At 41.3% G+C, this 13,263-nt stretch overlaps 1 protein-coding gene across 1 annotated transcript in view; it reads left to right on the forward strand.

Annotated features, from left to right (window-relative positions):
* Positions 1-13,263, forward strand: part of OCA2 (OCA2 melanosomal transmembrane protein) — a 489,993-nt gene that overhangs the window by 360,166 nt on the left and 116,564 nt on the right. The window contains exons 16-17 of the mRNA XM_068268142.1: positions 5,622-5,769; positions 5,969-6,026. Of these exons, the coding sequence (XP_068124243.1) occupies positions 5,622-5,769; positions 5,969-6,026 (206 nt within the window). The remainder of the gene's footprint in view (positions 1-5,621; positions 5,770-5,968; positions 6,027-13,263) is intronic.

Genomic DNA, 13,263 nt, shown 5'->3' on the forward strand with positions numbered 1-13,263 from the left:
CATAACAGATGTATTGTGCTATCCACGTAATGATTCCTGTAAATTTTACAAAGGAAAAGCAGAAAATCCTAGTCTAGGCAGTGGCCATCTTGCCAAGCTAATGCTGACATCATATCCTCCATGACTCTCCCCCCCCCCCCCCTCCTTTCTCTTGCTCATTGTGTATTCATTAGCTGCCCTCCTCCCAGATTTTTTTTTTTATTTACACATCCAATCACTGAGTCACCTCAGCCTTGCTTGTAAACACAAGTGATCAGCTAGGCAGGGAAATAAAAAGGAAGAGGGAGGAATATATTATAGATAAAAAGAACTCTCAGCATTCAAAAGGACTCCCAGCATTCAACTTTTTGGCACTGTTTGGCACTAGGGCCAGTGCTCCTAAAGTATGTGATAACTCCAAACCATAACCGCAAAAAAAGTTTTGAATGCAGGATTAGCATCTTTATCACTTAATACACTCAGACCAGTTGCTCTTGCAATTAGATTTTTATGGTGACAATCCCCCTCCCCCCCAAAAAAAAATGGCTGTCAATTAACATCGGGACTAGGTTCCAGACAGCGGTCGTGCAGCCCACATTGTGTCCAAAGTCCGACCGCACAACTGGGAGATGGCAGTTTTCAGCCCAGACACCTCCAAAACATTACGCAGCAATTGTTTTGGGTGGTATCAGCACAGCAGCAGTGGCCTGTGGCACCCTGGCGGTGGGGGGCAGCAAAGGCAGCAGCAGGGCAATGGAGCAGCAGCAGGTGTAACGTCTGCCGGGAGCATGCCGGAGGTGGCATTTGGCAGTGGCACGTGCCACATGCCAAGTGCTGAGTGACAGACAGCAGAGGAGAAGACACTAGTGCACACTAACTGTCACACTGGCACTGCTCAGCAGCACAGCAGTTCTGTAGTAAGCTAGTACTACTACTCTAACATCTAACTAGCACTGACTACATTACTAACTACACAATAACACAGTAATCCTATTCCCTAACCTAACCTATACTGTAGCTAAGGCTAATAGCAGGCCAGCAGGCAGCAGCTGGCCTGGTCTGTGCACAGCACACACACAGACGCATAGCAGCTGCCTGCAGCATCCCTGCAGCACACACTCTGACTGTCACTGAATGAAATCAAGCTAGCTACCTAATAAACAATATAATAATAGTGTAGCGATAGTGAAGGTGTTAATCACTGGACAGCTTTAGGTTTATCACTGTATACAGCACTTGCTAGGTCAGCAGCACTGGAGCATGTCTCTGTGAGCAGTGACAAGCAAGGACGTTATTTCTCATTATGGCAGCCCTCCTTATTATATAGGGGGGCCTGGCCAGGGTTCCTTTTTGTGATTGGGTGCTAGGGCTTCTGCTGGGAGCCCTCCGCATAGTGCAATTCGGATTTGCAAAAAAAAAATCCTGGATGTGAATCCGAATTGGATAGCTGAAAAAAGTTCAGATATCCGGATTCCGGATGAGCACCACTGTTCAAAACTTGCAAAACTTTTTCTGCTGTTGTGGTTTGGAGTTATCGCATACTTTAGGAGCACTGGCCCTTTCCTAGTCAGTGCCAAACAGTTGAATGCTGTTTTTTGTAAATCTATAATATATTCCTCCTCTTCCATGTATTTCCCTGCCAAGCTTCTTATCTGAAACACCTCTGCTCATTAGTGTTTACAAGCAAGGCTGAGGTGACTCAGCGATTGGAGGAGGAGAAAAAAACAACAGTGCAGTTCCTAGTATACACCTCAGTGGGAGTGTCTGAAGACTCTGGGAGGAGGGCATCTAATAAAAAAGCAATGAGCAAAAGAAGGTTGGGGGGAAAACCAGAGTCAGGGAGGATATGATGTCAGCATTAGCTTGGCAAAATGGCCACTGTCTAGAATAGAATTTCCTGCTTTTCCTTCATAAAATTCACAGGAATCATTACGTGGATAGCACAATACATTTGTTATGTAAGTAGAAGTAGTATTTATCTACTTATATATGTGTTTTTTATTTCTAGGTTAGCTTGGGTGTCGCTTGTTCTTTAAAGGCATGCCCATGAGAGGTGCTTGGAGTCCTTTTAGTAAACTAAATATGGCATATTCCTCTCACTTCAGTTGTCCTTAAACTAACCAGCAGTAAGCCTTTGACTCAATTTCATTCCCTTTCTGTGTTTGTGGACATTTGGCTGTTACGGAAATGTCAACAATTTCTAATAACTTTATTTTTATATGGATGTCAGCTTCCTGGTTGTCATACTGTTTACATGGCTCTTCTAGAGCAAGTATGCAGAAAAGGATACTCTTAGAAAAATTAGCAGTCGAGATCTGTATTCTTAAAAGTATTACAGAAAAAACACTAGCTTTTTAGGAGGTTAAATAGCAGCCTCCGTACAACCAGATGGCAAATTGACTTTAATAATTAATATACCCCCTCATTGAAATGCACTTGGCACTTCAATCAATTATTTGTATATAAATACACATTCCTACATCTTGACATTTTTCCCCAACCAACATGCCAAATGGATATAATCAAATGACCATTTGATATGGACAGCAAGTGAAATAAATTGTTACATCATCATGTATATTTTAGTAAGAGGTATTTGTAAAAGCTGCAATACAATACCCCCTGGATAAGATAATAAATGCTTATCTATAGACTTGAAGCAGTGAGGTTACAGGAATACAGGTGTAGTTCATTGCTACTGCTTGTCAGAAAGCAACTACAATCAACTTCAATCAACAAAAACATTTGCAGCTACATTTCTTATGATTAGCAATCAAAAACTCTGCTATATCTGTAATGGGGGAATGAAATTGCTTTTCACGCATTTGCTGATTTCTGTATTTTTATATTCTGTGATTTTTTACCTGCTCTATTTTTAACCAGGCCAATTACATTATATCTGTGTGGTGTTTTTTTTGCAGGGAACATTTGACTTTGTAATTACAATAAGGTTTTTTTTTTTTTATTTTTTTTTTTTATTATTTTTTTTTTTTTAGGTTTAAAGTTAAAAAAAATAAATGCTTTGTAACCTATATTAGACACAGTGTATGAGAATTCACATTATAGAACACCAAGCAGAGTAACCAAGGCCTACTAAAGTACTATGTTTGAATTTATATCCTCCTACCTTAATTATTTCTTCAGCATAAATGTAATACATTTGAGTGATGTTTCCAAACAAAACTTTTTCAGGCATTATTTTTCTTGTGGCAACAAGTTAGTGTGAAAATATAGATGTCAATGAAATATTATTAATTTAGCAAAGTGTCTCACACCTGCTTGTTTGTGTAAGTTATGCTTATGGATTTTGTATATATTTAACCACTTCACCTCAAAGGCGTTTTTACCCTAACGGGCAAGAGCGATTTTCACCTTTCAGTGCTCATCCCTTTCATTTGCCAATAGCTTAATCACTACTAATCACAATGAAATGATCTATATCTTGTTTTTTCACCACCAATTGGGCTTTTTGGGGTTGTTATTTGTTTTCAGTAATTACTTTATTTTCTACGCATTTTAAAGGGAAAAATAAGGAAAAAATGAAAAAATGCACTTTCTCCAATTTCATCCCCTATAGTTTTAATATAAACACTGCTACTGTGCATAAAACCCACACATTTTATCTGCCTATTTGTCCTGGTTATCACAAAATTTACTTATGTCCCTAGTACAAAGTATGGTGACAATATAGTATTTGGAAATAAAGGTGTATTTTTTGTTTGTTTTTTCACGTGCACATGCACAGGAATGCACGTGCACGCGCTGGAGCCTGCACGTGCATGCTTGGGGAGTGCGCACGTGCAGCTGCAGCAGCACTGTCTGACTTATAATAATGTCTTGGAGCCATTAAGAGGCTCTAGCAGGATGTTTTTTTAAGTCAGCTTGTCATTAAGTGCGTCTTTGGCTATCCGCATTATAATTTCTACTTGTACAAAAACAAAAAACTTGAACTTTTGAATGTTTTCTTCCCTTGTTTATTGCACGTGTAAAAAATGCTGCAGCTCTAAATTTCTATTCTAAGCACTTTGCTCTGAAGCTTATGACTCACATTACTAGGAATCTTAGATATATCTAAAAAGGTCATGCTTTGTCCACATTCTAGATATGCCTAAAAAAAATCCAGAATACTTTTAGGACAGCCAGGCAACCGGTATTGCTTAAAAGGAAATAAACATGGCAGCCTCCATATACCTCTCTTCAGTTGTCCTTTAAACACCTCCCACCCCTGGTGGTGCTTAACCTATCCCCACCCCTGGTGCCTAACCTTAACCCTTAAGCACCCCCCACTCCTAACACTTAAGAGCCACCTCCTCCTAACCCCCGATATAAGTGGCTGTAAATGGTAAACGGCTATGAGCAGCTGATGTTGGTTCTTTTATAGTGTTCCTCCAAGTTCCAAAATTACTGTTTACAGCTTTTAACATTGCTACCTATGGCGGTGCCCTTTTTACCTGGTTTGATGGTAAGAGACTACGGCCCTTATTCATTTCACTTTATCTTTAAGGTTTTCTCCTAGAGACTATCTCGGTTTAAAACATCTGACTTTCTGTATCACATTACAAATAATGTATTTTCTTATTTCCTTGACAAACATGGCTCCTGAGGTACAACTTTTTGCGTATAAGAGGAAAGCTCATATCTCATGACTACATCTGGTGAAAAATTTGTCTTGGATACAATTTCTGTTGTCATGTAAATGTGCAAGTGGCCAGTCCAATTCCTGAACTGCTGATCAGTTAGTCAACTGTTGTGTAAGTTTTTCAGTTGTTGGTTAACTGTTCAACAATCCTACCTAATAAAAGGCAAGTGTCCCTGCGTCCTGTCCCTGTGTCAGTGCTTTTGCGCTACTCTGGAGGTCCTGCACTGACAGCCGCTGGGACAGGATGGAGCAGGGGGCCGGGCGGGTGGCGGTGACAGACCTAGAGCCCGTTTTTGAACGGGCTTAGGTCACTAGCTCATTTCATAATGTTTATATAGCAGCTTCACTGATCATTTTTCTCAAAAGTTGCATACAGAATACATTTTTTTTTTCTTTGCTGAGCCCTACTCATTATCAATTTTATAGCCTTTATTCCTTACAAAATACTGCTTGCCACTGTTGGAGTGGAGTAATTTTCCGACTGTGGAACATTCAAGGCACAGAGGAGAGGATTTTTCCACATTAGCGGCACGATTGGCAGCAGGGAATCCTTCAAATAGACTTTTTAATGCCAGCATTGCTCTGCGAGTGAACGTTGCTGTTACTAGCATTGTTATTCTGACTGTGGAATGTACATCACTGGTAATTCTGTGGTAGTTCGGGAATTGTTTGTGTGAAATAGGTCTAAGGCCCAACTATGATGCAGACACCATGATGTAATGCACTAATATGGCCATTTCAGCTGCTGTGAGCCTTTGGGGTAGCATGTCTTCTATCGCCTACTGAAAAAGATATACAACATGGTAGAATTGTTTGTGAGAGTATACCAAATCAGTAAATACCAAAAAAAAAACAAAAAAAAAAAAACTTATTTGCACTACATCAGAGCCAGATTATGAGCCTAACCTACTTGATGAATGTTGTGATTTGTGTGTACGATTTCTAATATTTGTGTGATAAGACCATTCATTTCCATAACTGTTTGCTTTGCACCTGGTTTTAGAAATGAAACATGAAATTCATGTTTGGAAATCAACTGCTCAAAGGATTAATCCAGCTAGTCGTGAAGAGACTGCAGTCAAGTGTCTCCTTATGCAAAAAGTTTTAACATTGGAGAGCATGTTGAGGAAGAAGCTTAGAACATTTCAGAGGTATGTTTATGCACTGTCTTAAATATAAATGTCTCTGCAGCCAATGAATGGTCTCTATATTTTTGCAGGTTTTGTCGTCCTGTTCCTATGTCATAAGCAGCACTCCACTTTCAAAGACTGTTAAGCAGTCTAATTACGTTTAATTGATTCTGTACAGACTCGACTGGTGCATTTTCATATAAATATTTGTGTTTTGCAGACAAATCTCTCAGGAAGACAAAAACTGGGAAATGAATATTCAAGAGCTGCAAAAGAGAGTATGTGTTTAAAATCTAATTCAATTACAGGCTGTGTTTACAGTATTTTAATTTTTTACATGAATTATACGAAAATGTACAGGTTTAGTTTTGTTTGGGAGAAGATCGCTTAGAATGCATTATTCGACCTTTCATGATCAGAATTGCCTTTCAGATCACAAAACCATTCTTACCCACACAACTTGTAACTGTAAATTGTATAGCCCTGTGTGGGTTTGTAAATTACCCAGAAAACCTCATAAATGGTCAGAACAGTTTTTTCTTTAGGGCTTGGTCCCACAATACACTTTTTGATGGAGGTTTTTCAGTTACCCAGAATGGCGTGGTAACTTGCCACGGCTGCACAATGATGAAACAGCACTGAATGTTGTTTACCGAGGGTTCAAATAATATGCGCGCAAACACAGATCAACAGGTGCTGAACATACTCCTTAAAGGAGTTGTTTCGCGAAAAAAGTAGGCAGTTAAAAAATGTGACAGATGACAGGTTTTGGGCCAGTCCATCTTTTTAAGGGGGATTCTCAGGGCTTTCTTTGTTTTCAACAGCATTTCCTGAACAACAGTTACATAGTTACATAGTTACATAGTTACATAGTTACATAGTTATTTTGGTTGAAAAAAGACATACGTCCATCGAGTTCAACCAGTACAAAGTACAACTCCAGCCCGTCCCCCACATACCCCTGTTGATCCAGAGGAAGGCGAAAAAACCCCCACAAGGCATGGTCCAATTAGCCCCAAAAGGGAAAAATTCCTTCCTGACTCCAGATGGCAATCAGATAAAATCCCTGGATCAACATCATTAGGCATAACCTAGTAATTGTAGCCATGGATGTCTTTCAACGCAAGGAAAGCATCTAAGCCCCCTTTAAATGCAGGTATAGAGTTTGCCATAACGACTTCCTGTGGCAATGCATTCCACATCTTAATCACTCTTACTGTAAAGAACCCTTTCCTAAATAAATGGCTAAAACGTTTTTCCTCCATGCGCAGCTCATGTCCTCTAGTCCTTTGAGAAGGCCTAGGGACAAAAAGCTCATCCGCCAAGCTATTATATTGCCCTCTGATGTATTTATACATGTTAATTAGATCTCCTCTAAGGCGTCTTTTCTCTAGACTAAATAAACCCAGTTTATCTAACCTTTCTTGGTAAGCGAGACCTTCCATCCCACGTATCAATTTTGTAGCTCGTCTCTGCACCTGCTCTAAAACTGCAATATCTTTTTTGTAATGTGGTGCCCAGAACTGAATTCCATATTCCAGATGTGGCCTTACTAGAGAGTTAAACAGGGGCAATATTATGCTAGCATCTCGAGTTTTTATTTCCCTTTTAATGCATCCCAAAATTTTGTTCGCTTTAGCTGCAGCGGCTTGGCATTGAGTACGATTATTTAACTTGTTGTCGATGAGTACTCCTAAGTCCTTCTACAAGTTTGATGTTCCCAACTGTATCCCATTTATTTTGTATGGTGCTAGACCATTGGTACGACCAAAATGCATGACTTTACATTTGTCAACATTGAATTTAATCTCCCATGTATGTGCCCATATAGCCATCCTATCCAGATCCTGTTGCAATATGACACTATCTTCCTGAGAGTTGATGATTCTGCACAATTTTGTATCATCTGCAAAAATAGCAACATTGCTCACTACTGCATCTACTAGGTCATTAATAAATATATTGAAGAGCACTGGACCCAGTACAGACCCCTGTGGGACCCCACTGCTAACAGTCTCCCATTTTGAGTACGATCCATTGACCACAACTCTTTGTTTTCTGTCCATTAGCCAGTTCCCTATCCATGCACACAAACTCTTCCCCAGTCCTTGCATCCTCAACTTTTGCACCAGACTTCTGTGGGGAACAGTGTTGAAGGCCTTTGCAAAGTCCAAGTATATCACATCTACAGCATTCCCAATATCCATATTAGCATTCACTACCTCATAAAAGCTGAGCATGTTAGTCAAACAGGACCTGTCTTTAGTAAACCCATGTTGATGCTGAGAAATGAGATTATTTTCTACTATGAAGTCATGTATAGTATCTCTTAGTAACCCCTCAAATAGTTTGCATACAACTGATGTTAAGCTTACAGGTCTATAATTTCCTGGATCAGATTTTTTGCCCTTCTTAAATAATGGGAAAACGTGGGCTGTACGCAAATCCACTGGGACTCTGATAGTTGCAAGAGAGTCACAAAAGATAAGATAAAGGGGCTTAGCTATAACTGAACTTAATTCTCTTATGACCCGAGGATGCATGCCATCCGGGCCAGGTGCCTTGTCTATTTTTAATTTATTTAGTCTTGCCTTTACTTCTTCCTGCGTTAAGTATTTAATATTACAGTTAGAAAATTGAGACTCTTCTGCCTCTGTAATTTGCAACAGTGCCATTTCCTTTGTGAAGACAGAAGCAAAGAAAGCATTTAATAACTCTGCCTTACCTTGGTCATCCACCATTGAGTTCCCACCCTCATCCTTTAGGATTCCTATACAGTCAACCTTTCTTTTTTTAGAGTTGATGTACTTGTAAAACTTTTTTGGGTTAGATTTGATATCCCTAGCGATTTGATTTTCAGCTTCGATCTTTGCCAGCCTAATTTCTTTTTTACAATTTTTATTGCACTCCTTATAATTGCTTAGTGCAGCCTCAGTCCCCTCCTGTTTTAGGACCTTATAGGCATTCTCTTTCCTCTTCATTTTATCCCTAACCTTTCTATTCATCCATAGAGGCCTTTTTTTATTCCTAGACATTTTGTTTCCATATGGGATATACATACTACAATATTGATTGAGAATACGTTTAAAAGCTTGCCATTTTCCTTCAGTGTCCTTCCCTTGTAGTACATTATCCCAGTTCACCAAACTTAGTGCCTGCCTAATTTGATTGAACTTTGCTTTTCTAAAATTCATAGTTTTAGTGGTCCCGCTGCCCCGTGGCCTATCAGTCACCAGATCAAACGTTATCATGTTGTGATCACTATTTCCCAAATGTTCTTGAACCTGCACATTTGATACATTATCTGGTCTATTAGAAATGATCAGATCCAATAACGCATTCCCCCTAGTTGGTTCCGTTACCATTTGAGTCAAGTAATTGTCCTGTAGTGCTGCCAGAAATATGCTGCTTTTACCAGAATGGGTAGCCTCAATACTCCAGTCAATGTCTGGAAAGTTGAAGTCGCCCATAATTATGCCCTCATTTTTACTTGCAGCTTTTTCAATCTGCTGTAGTAATCGCAGTTCTGGAGCTTCATTAATAAGAGGTGGTCTGTAGCATACCCCAATAAGCAATTGGCAACTTTTATTTCCACCATGAATATTTACCCAAACGGACTCCACATCTTCGCAATCTTCCTCCATCTCATCGTTGAGGACAGATGTAAAAGAATTCTTAACAAAGAGACAAACCCCTCCACCTTTTTTCCCTGTTCTATCCCTCCTAAACACATTGTATCCTTTTAAATTAGCTATCCAGTCATGGCTTTCATCCATCCATGTCTCAGTTATTCCCACAATGTCATAGCCTTTGTCATTCAGAATGAACTCTAGTTCGTCTATTTTATTTGCAAGGCTCTGAGCATTGGTTACCATGCACTTTATATTTTTACCAACACATTTACCAATTTTGTTTACACGAAATGGGCTACTTGAAGTTTTACCAACCTCCTTAATCTTTACACTGTCCCCACCCCCCTCTCCACCCCCCATAATGTTAGGCTCCCACTATCTTTTTACCTTATCTTGTCTACATATTGAGACTTTATCCTCCCGCCTCCCCCCAGATCCTAGTTTAAAATCTCCTCCAACCGTTTAGCCATCTTCTCCCCCAATGCAGCTGCACCCTCCCCATTAAGGTGCAGCCCATCCCTGCTGTAGAACCTGTAGCCGACTGCAAAGTCTGCCCAGTTCTCCAGGAACCCAAACCCTTCCTTCCTACACCAATTTCTCAGCCACTTATTTAACTCCCTAAGCTCCCTCTGTCTCTCAGATGTAGCGCGTGGCACTGGCAGTATTTCAGAGAACACCACCTTGGAGGTCCTTGCTTTAAGTTTATCTGCAAGTACCTGAAAATCATTTTTGAGGACCTTCCATCTCCCACTAACTTTGTCATTGGTGCCAATGTGTACCATGACAGCTGGGTCTTCCCCAGCCCCACCCAATAATCTGTCAATTCTTTCCACTACATGCCGAACCCGAGCACCCGGGAGGCAACAGACTGTACGGCATTCACGGTTTCTTCAACAGATTGCCCTATCTGTGCACCTAATAATTGAATCCCCTACCACCAGTACCTGTCTAGCCTTAGCTGCACTCCTATTCCCTTTCTCGTTACAGCAGTCTGCCCCTTGGTTGCTAAGGAGCACATCCTGCTGCAGCATTGCTACTCCTGAATCATCCTCCCCAATATTACGCAAACAAGCATACTTATTAGTGAGGGACAACTTGGGACTAGCCTCCCTGCCACTTTTTCCCCTACCCCTTCTAACGGTGACCCAACTAGCGGCTACCTCTGCTTCTTGCTCCGGCTTTACTCCACCCACCTCATCTTCACCGATTCCATCCAGTGTCTGGATCGTGAGATCCAAGCTCATCTCCATGTTGTGTATGCGTCTCAGTGTTGCGAGATGCTTATTTAGCTCTGAGACTTCCGCCTCTAACTGAGCAACACGCACACACCCAGGGCAACAGTAAACACCCTCAATCCGCTAATCAAGGCATGCATACATGTCACAGGATGTACACTGTACAGCATAGTCCAACATGATGACTATTGTGTGGGGAAATTTTATTTAAAGTAAACTGTGGCGGTAAAAGTTGAAACGGGAGAGGGAGTGAAGTTCGGGAGTGAGTGCAGCTGGGGTGGAAGAGGGGCAGGGGTGGAGGGGGAGTGAGTGAAGTTGGAGTGGAGGAGGGGAAGTGAGTAAGGTTGGGGGGGAGGGGGAGTGAGTAAAGTTGGGGTGGAGGAGGGGGAGTGGAGGAGGGGGAGTGAGTAAGGTTGGGGTGGAGGAGGGGGAGTGAGTGAAGCTGGGGTGGAGTCCTCAAAACTTAGACTACACCACAACGTGTTAGCACATCCTAACCAATGCAAAGAACCGCAATATTGTTTAAATTTCTTTTTTTTCCCAGCTTCCTCTCACCTCTCTGTTTGTGCCTGTGTTGTAACGCCTGTTTTTAACGCCTATGCCACTTGTGTCAAAGCCACTTAGTGAGCAAGCTCAGTACTGAGTCCTGAAGCTGACCAAATACCTCCTGTTACAGCTAATCCCTCCCCCTAGCTAATTACCTGCCTGTTGCAAGCACACTAGAGGGAAAAAAAATGTACTTTTAAAAACTTTTAAAACTAACACTTGCGGCTAGATATCTGATGAACTGCAATGCACAAGCCTACCAGATATCAAAGCAGCAAAACACAAATTTACAAACAGCAATATAATATAATCAGAGCTCACAATTCCCAGCAGTGAAGTGAAACAGCCCTCCACCAAGATTAAGGCTTTGGCCTACACTTCCTGTTTAATATATCACCTGTGTTACAGCTAGTTGCAAAATCTAACTGACATAATAGTGTGCAAGTGATTAGGGAGGACGGCTGGTATCTTGCTATTTTGGCAGTTAAACTGCTGTTCAGGAAATGCTGTTGAAAACAAAGAAAGCCCGGAGAATCCCTCTTAAAAAGATGGACTGGCCCAAAACCTGTCATCTGTCACATTTTTTAACTGCCTACTTTTTTCGCGAAAGAACCCCTTTAAGAGTGCCCCTGGCAGGAAACTTGTGAACACGTGCACAATGTTCACGCCTTCCCAGCCGGCTTCTGGGAGCGGCTTTGGCAGACACTGAGTAAAATAATGGGCCTGCAGCTTGAATCAGGGATGAGTGTGTAACAAATGTTTTAACACGTTAAAAAAAAAAAAAAAAGAGGCGCAGATTGATTCTGGGAACACATGTTCCCTTGCACATATCAGTGCTGCCTATAGAGCATGTGTGGGGGAAGGGGGGGATACACAGGAGCACATGGACACACACAGGAGCACCTGTGGGATCAAGTGCAAGCTCGTGGTGGTCTACAGAAAAAGAGTACTTATATCTACTCTCCTGGAGCTAAGATTTCATCTTAAAGGAAGTAGATATACTTTACTGAATTCAGGAAGTAGTTGATGACTGGAGGTTTTTTCTTAACATTTATACTCTATGATCACTGGTTATTGGCCTGTGGGCTCCTGGATGGCGCATGGAACTCTTGCGTTGGTGGGCATGCATGATCTCATCCGGAGTATTGGAGACAGTGTATTAAAATCATGTAAAATTAGGCTTAAGCACCCACAAGTGTGGCTTAGAAATAAATACATGTGGGCACCAGTGGGATGAGACTTCACAAGGACATTAGACATTGCATACTGCTGCATGCATCTGTTCTTACCCTGAGTACTGACACATTCAGTGCTTTGAATGGGGATTGCACCAGAATGTGTAGAAATGCAGTGGCTGTTTGTTGCTGTGCTCTGCAGTACTAATGCACTGGCACCTGTGATTTGCAGTTGAAATAGGTCCTCAGGGAGCTTTTTATATATGTGGTATGTTGCTTTTCTCCTTTAAGGGCTCGTTCACACTGCAGGCGGTTTGGCTTTTTTTCGTCTGCGTGCTCTTTTTAAAAATGCCCCCCGACCGCGTGTACAATAAATGTCTATCAGAAGGTTCATATAGCGTGGGTAGTGCGCTGTGCGGCTAGCAAAACGGTGCGTGGACCATTTTCTGGGCGATTCCACCTCAATGGAAGGTATAGGAAAAATGCAAAACGCTCACAAAATCACTTTGTGCAGCGATTGCTTTCACGTTTTTAAGAATAAATATATTGTTTATTCTTTTGTGGGTCAAAGAGTTCACTTCTTGACTTGCGTCAGGGAGTGAATAAAAAAACGCTTGGGGGAAAAAAACCTAGAAAACAGCTTAGCACAAAAATGAATTGCCTACCCGAGCGCCGGGAATCGGAAAAAAAAATGCGTCAAATGCTCAACGCTAACGGCTACGTGAACGGAACACAATGTGAACAAGACCTAAAAGTATCCACTTCACTGATGTGGACATCTTTCTCACAGTACAGTAGCTTTGTTAAAGGGGAACTTCAGCCTAAACAAACATACTGTCATCAAGTTACATTAGTTATGTTAATTAGAATAGATAGGTAATATAATCTCTTAGGGCCCGTTCTCACCTGAGCGGGAATCGCGCGATT

The sequence above is a fragment of the Hyperolius riggenbachi genome, chromosome 2 (genome assembly GCF_040937935.1).
Source record: "Hyperolius riggenbachi isolate aHypRig1 chromosome 2, aHypRig1.pri, whole genome shotgun sequence".
Classification (NCBI taxonomy): domain Eukaryota; kingdom Metazoa; phylum Chordata; class Amphibia; order Anura; family Hyperoliidae; genus Hyperolius; species Hyperolius riggenbachi.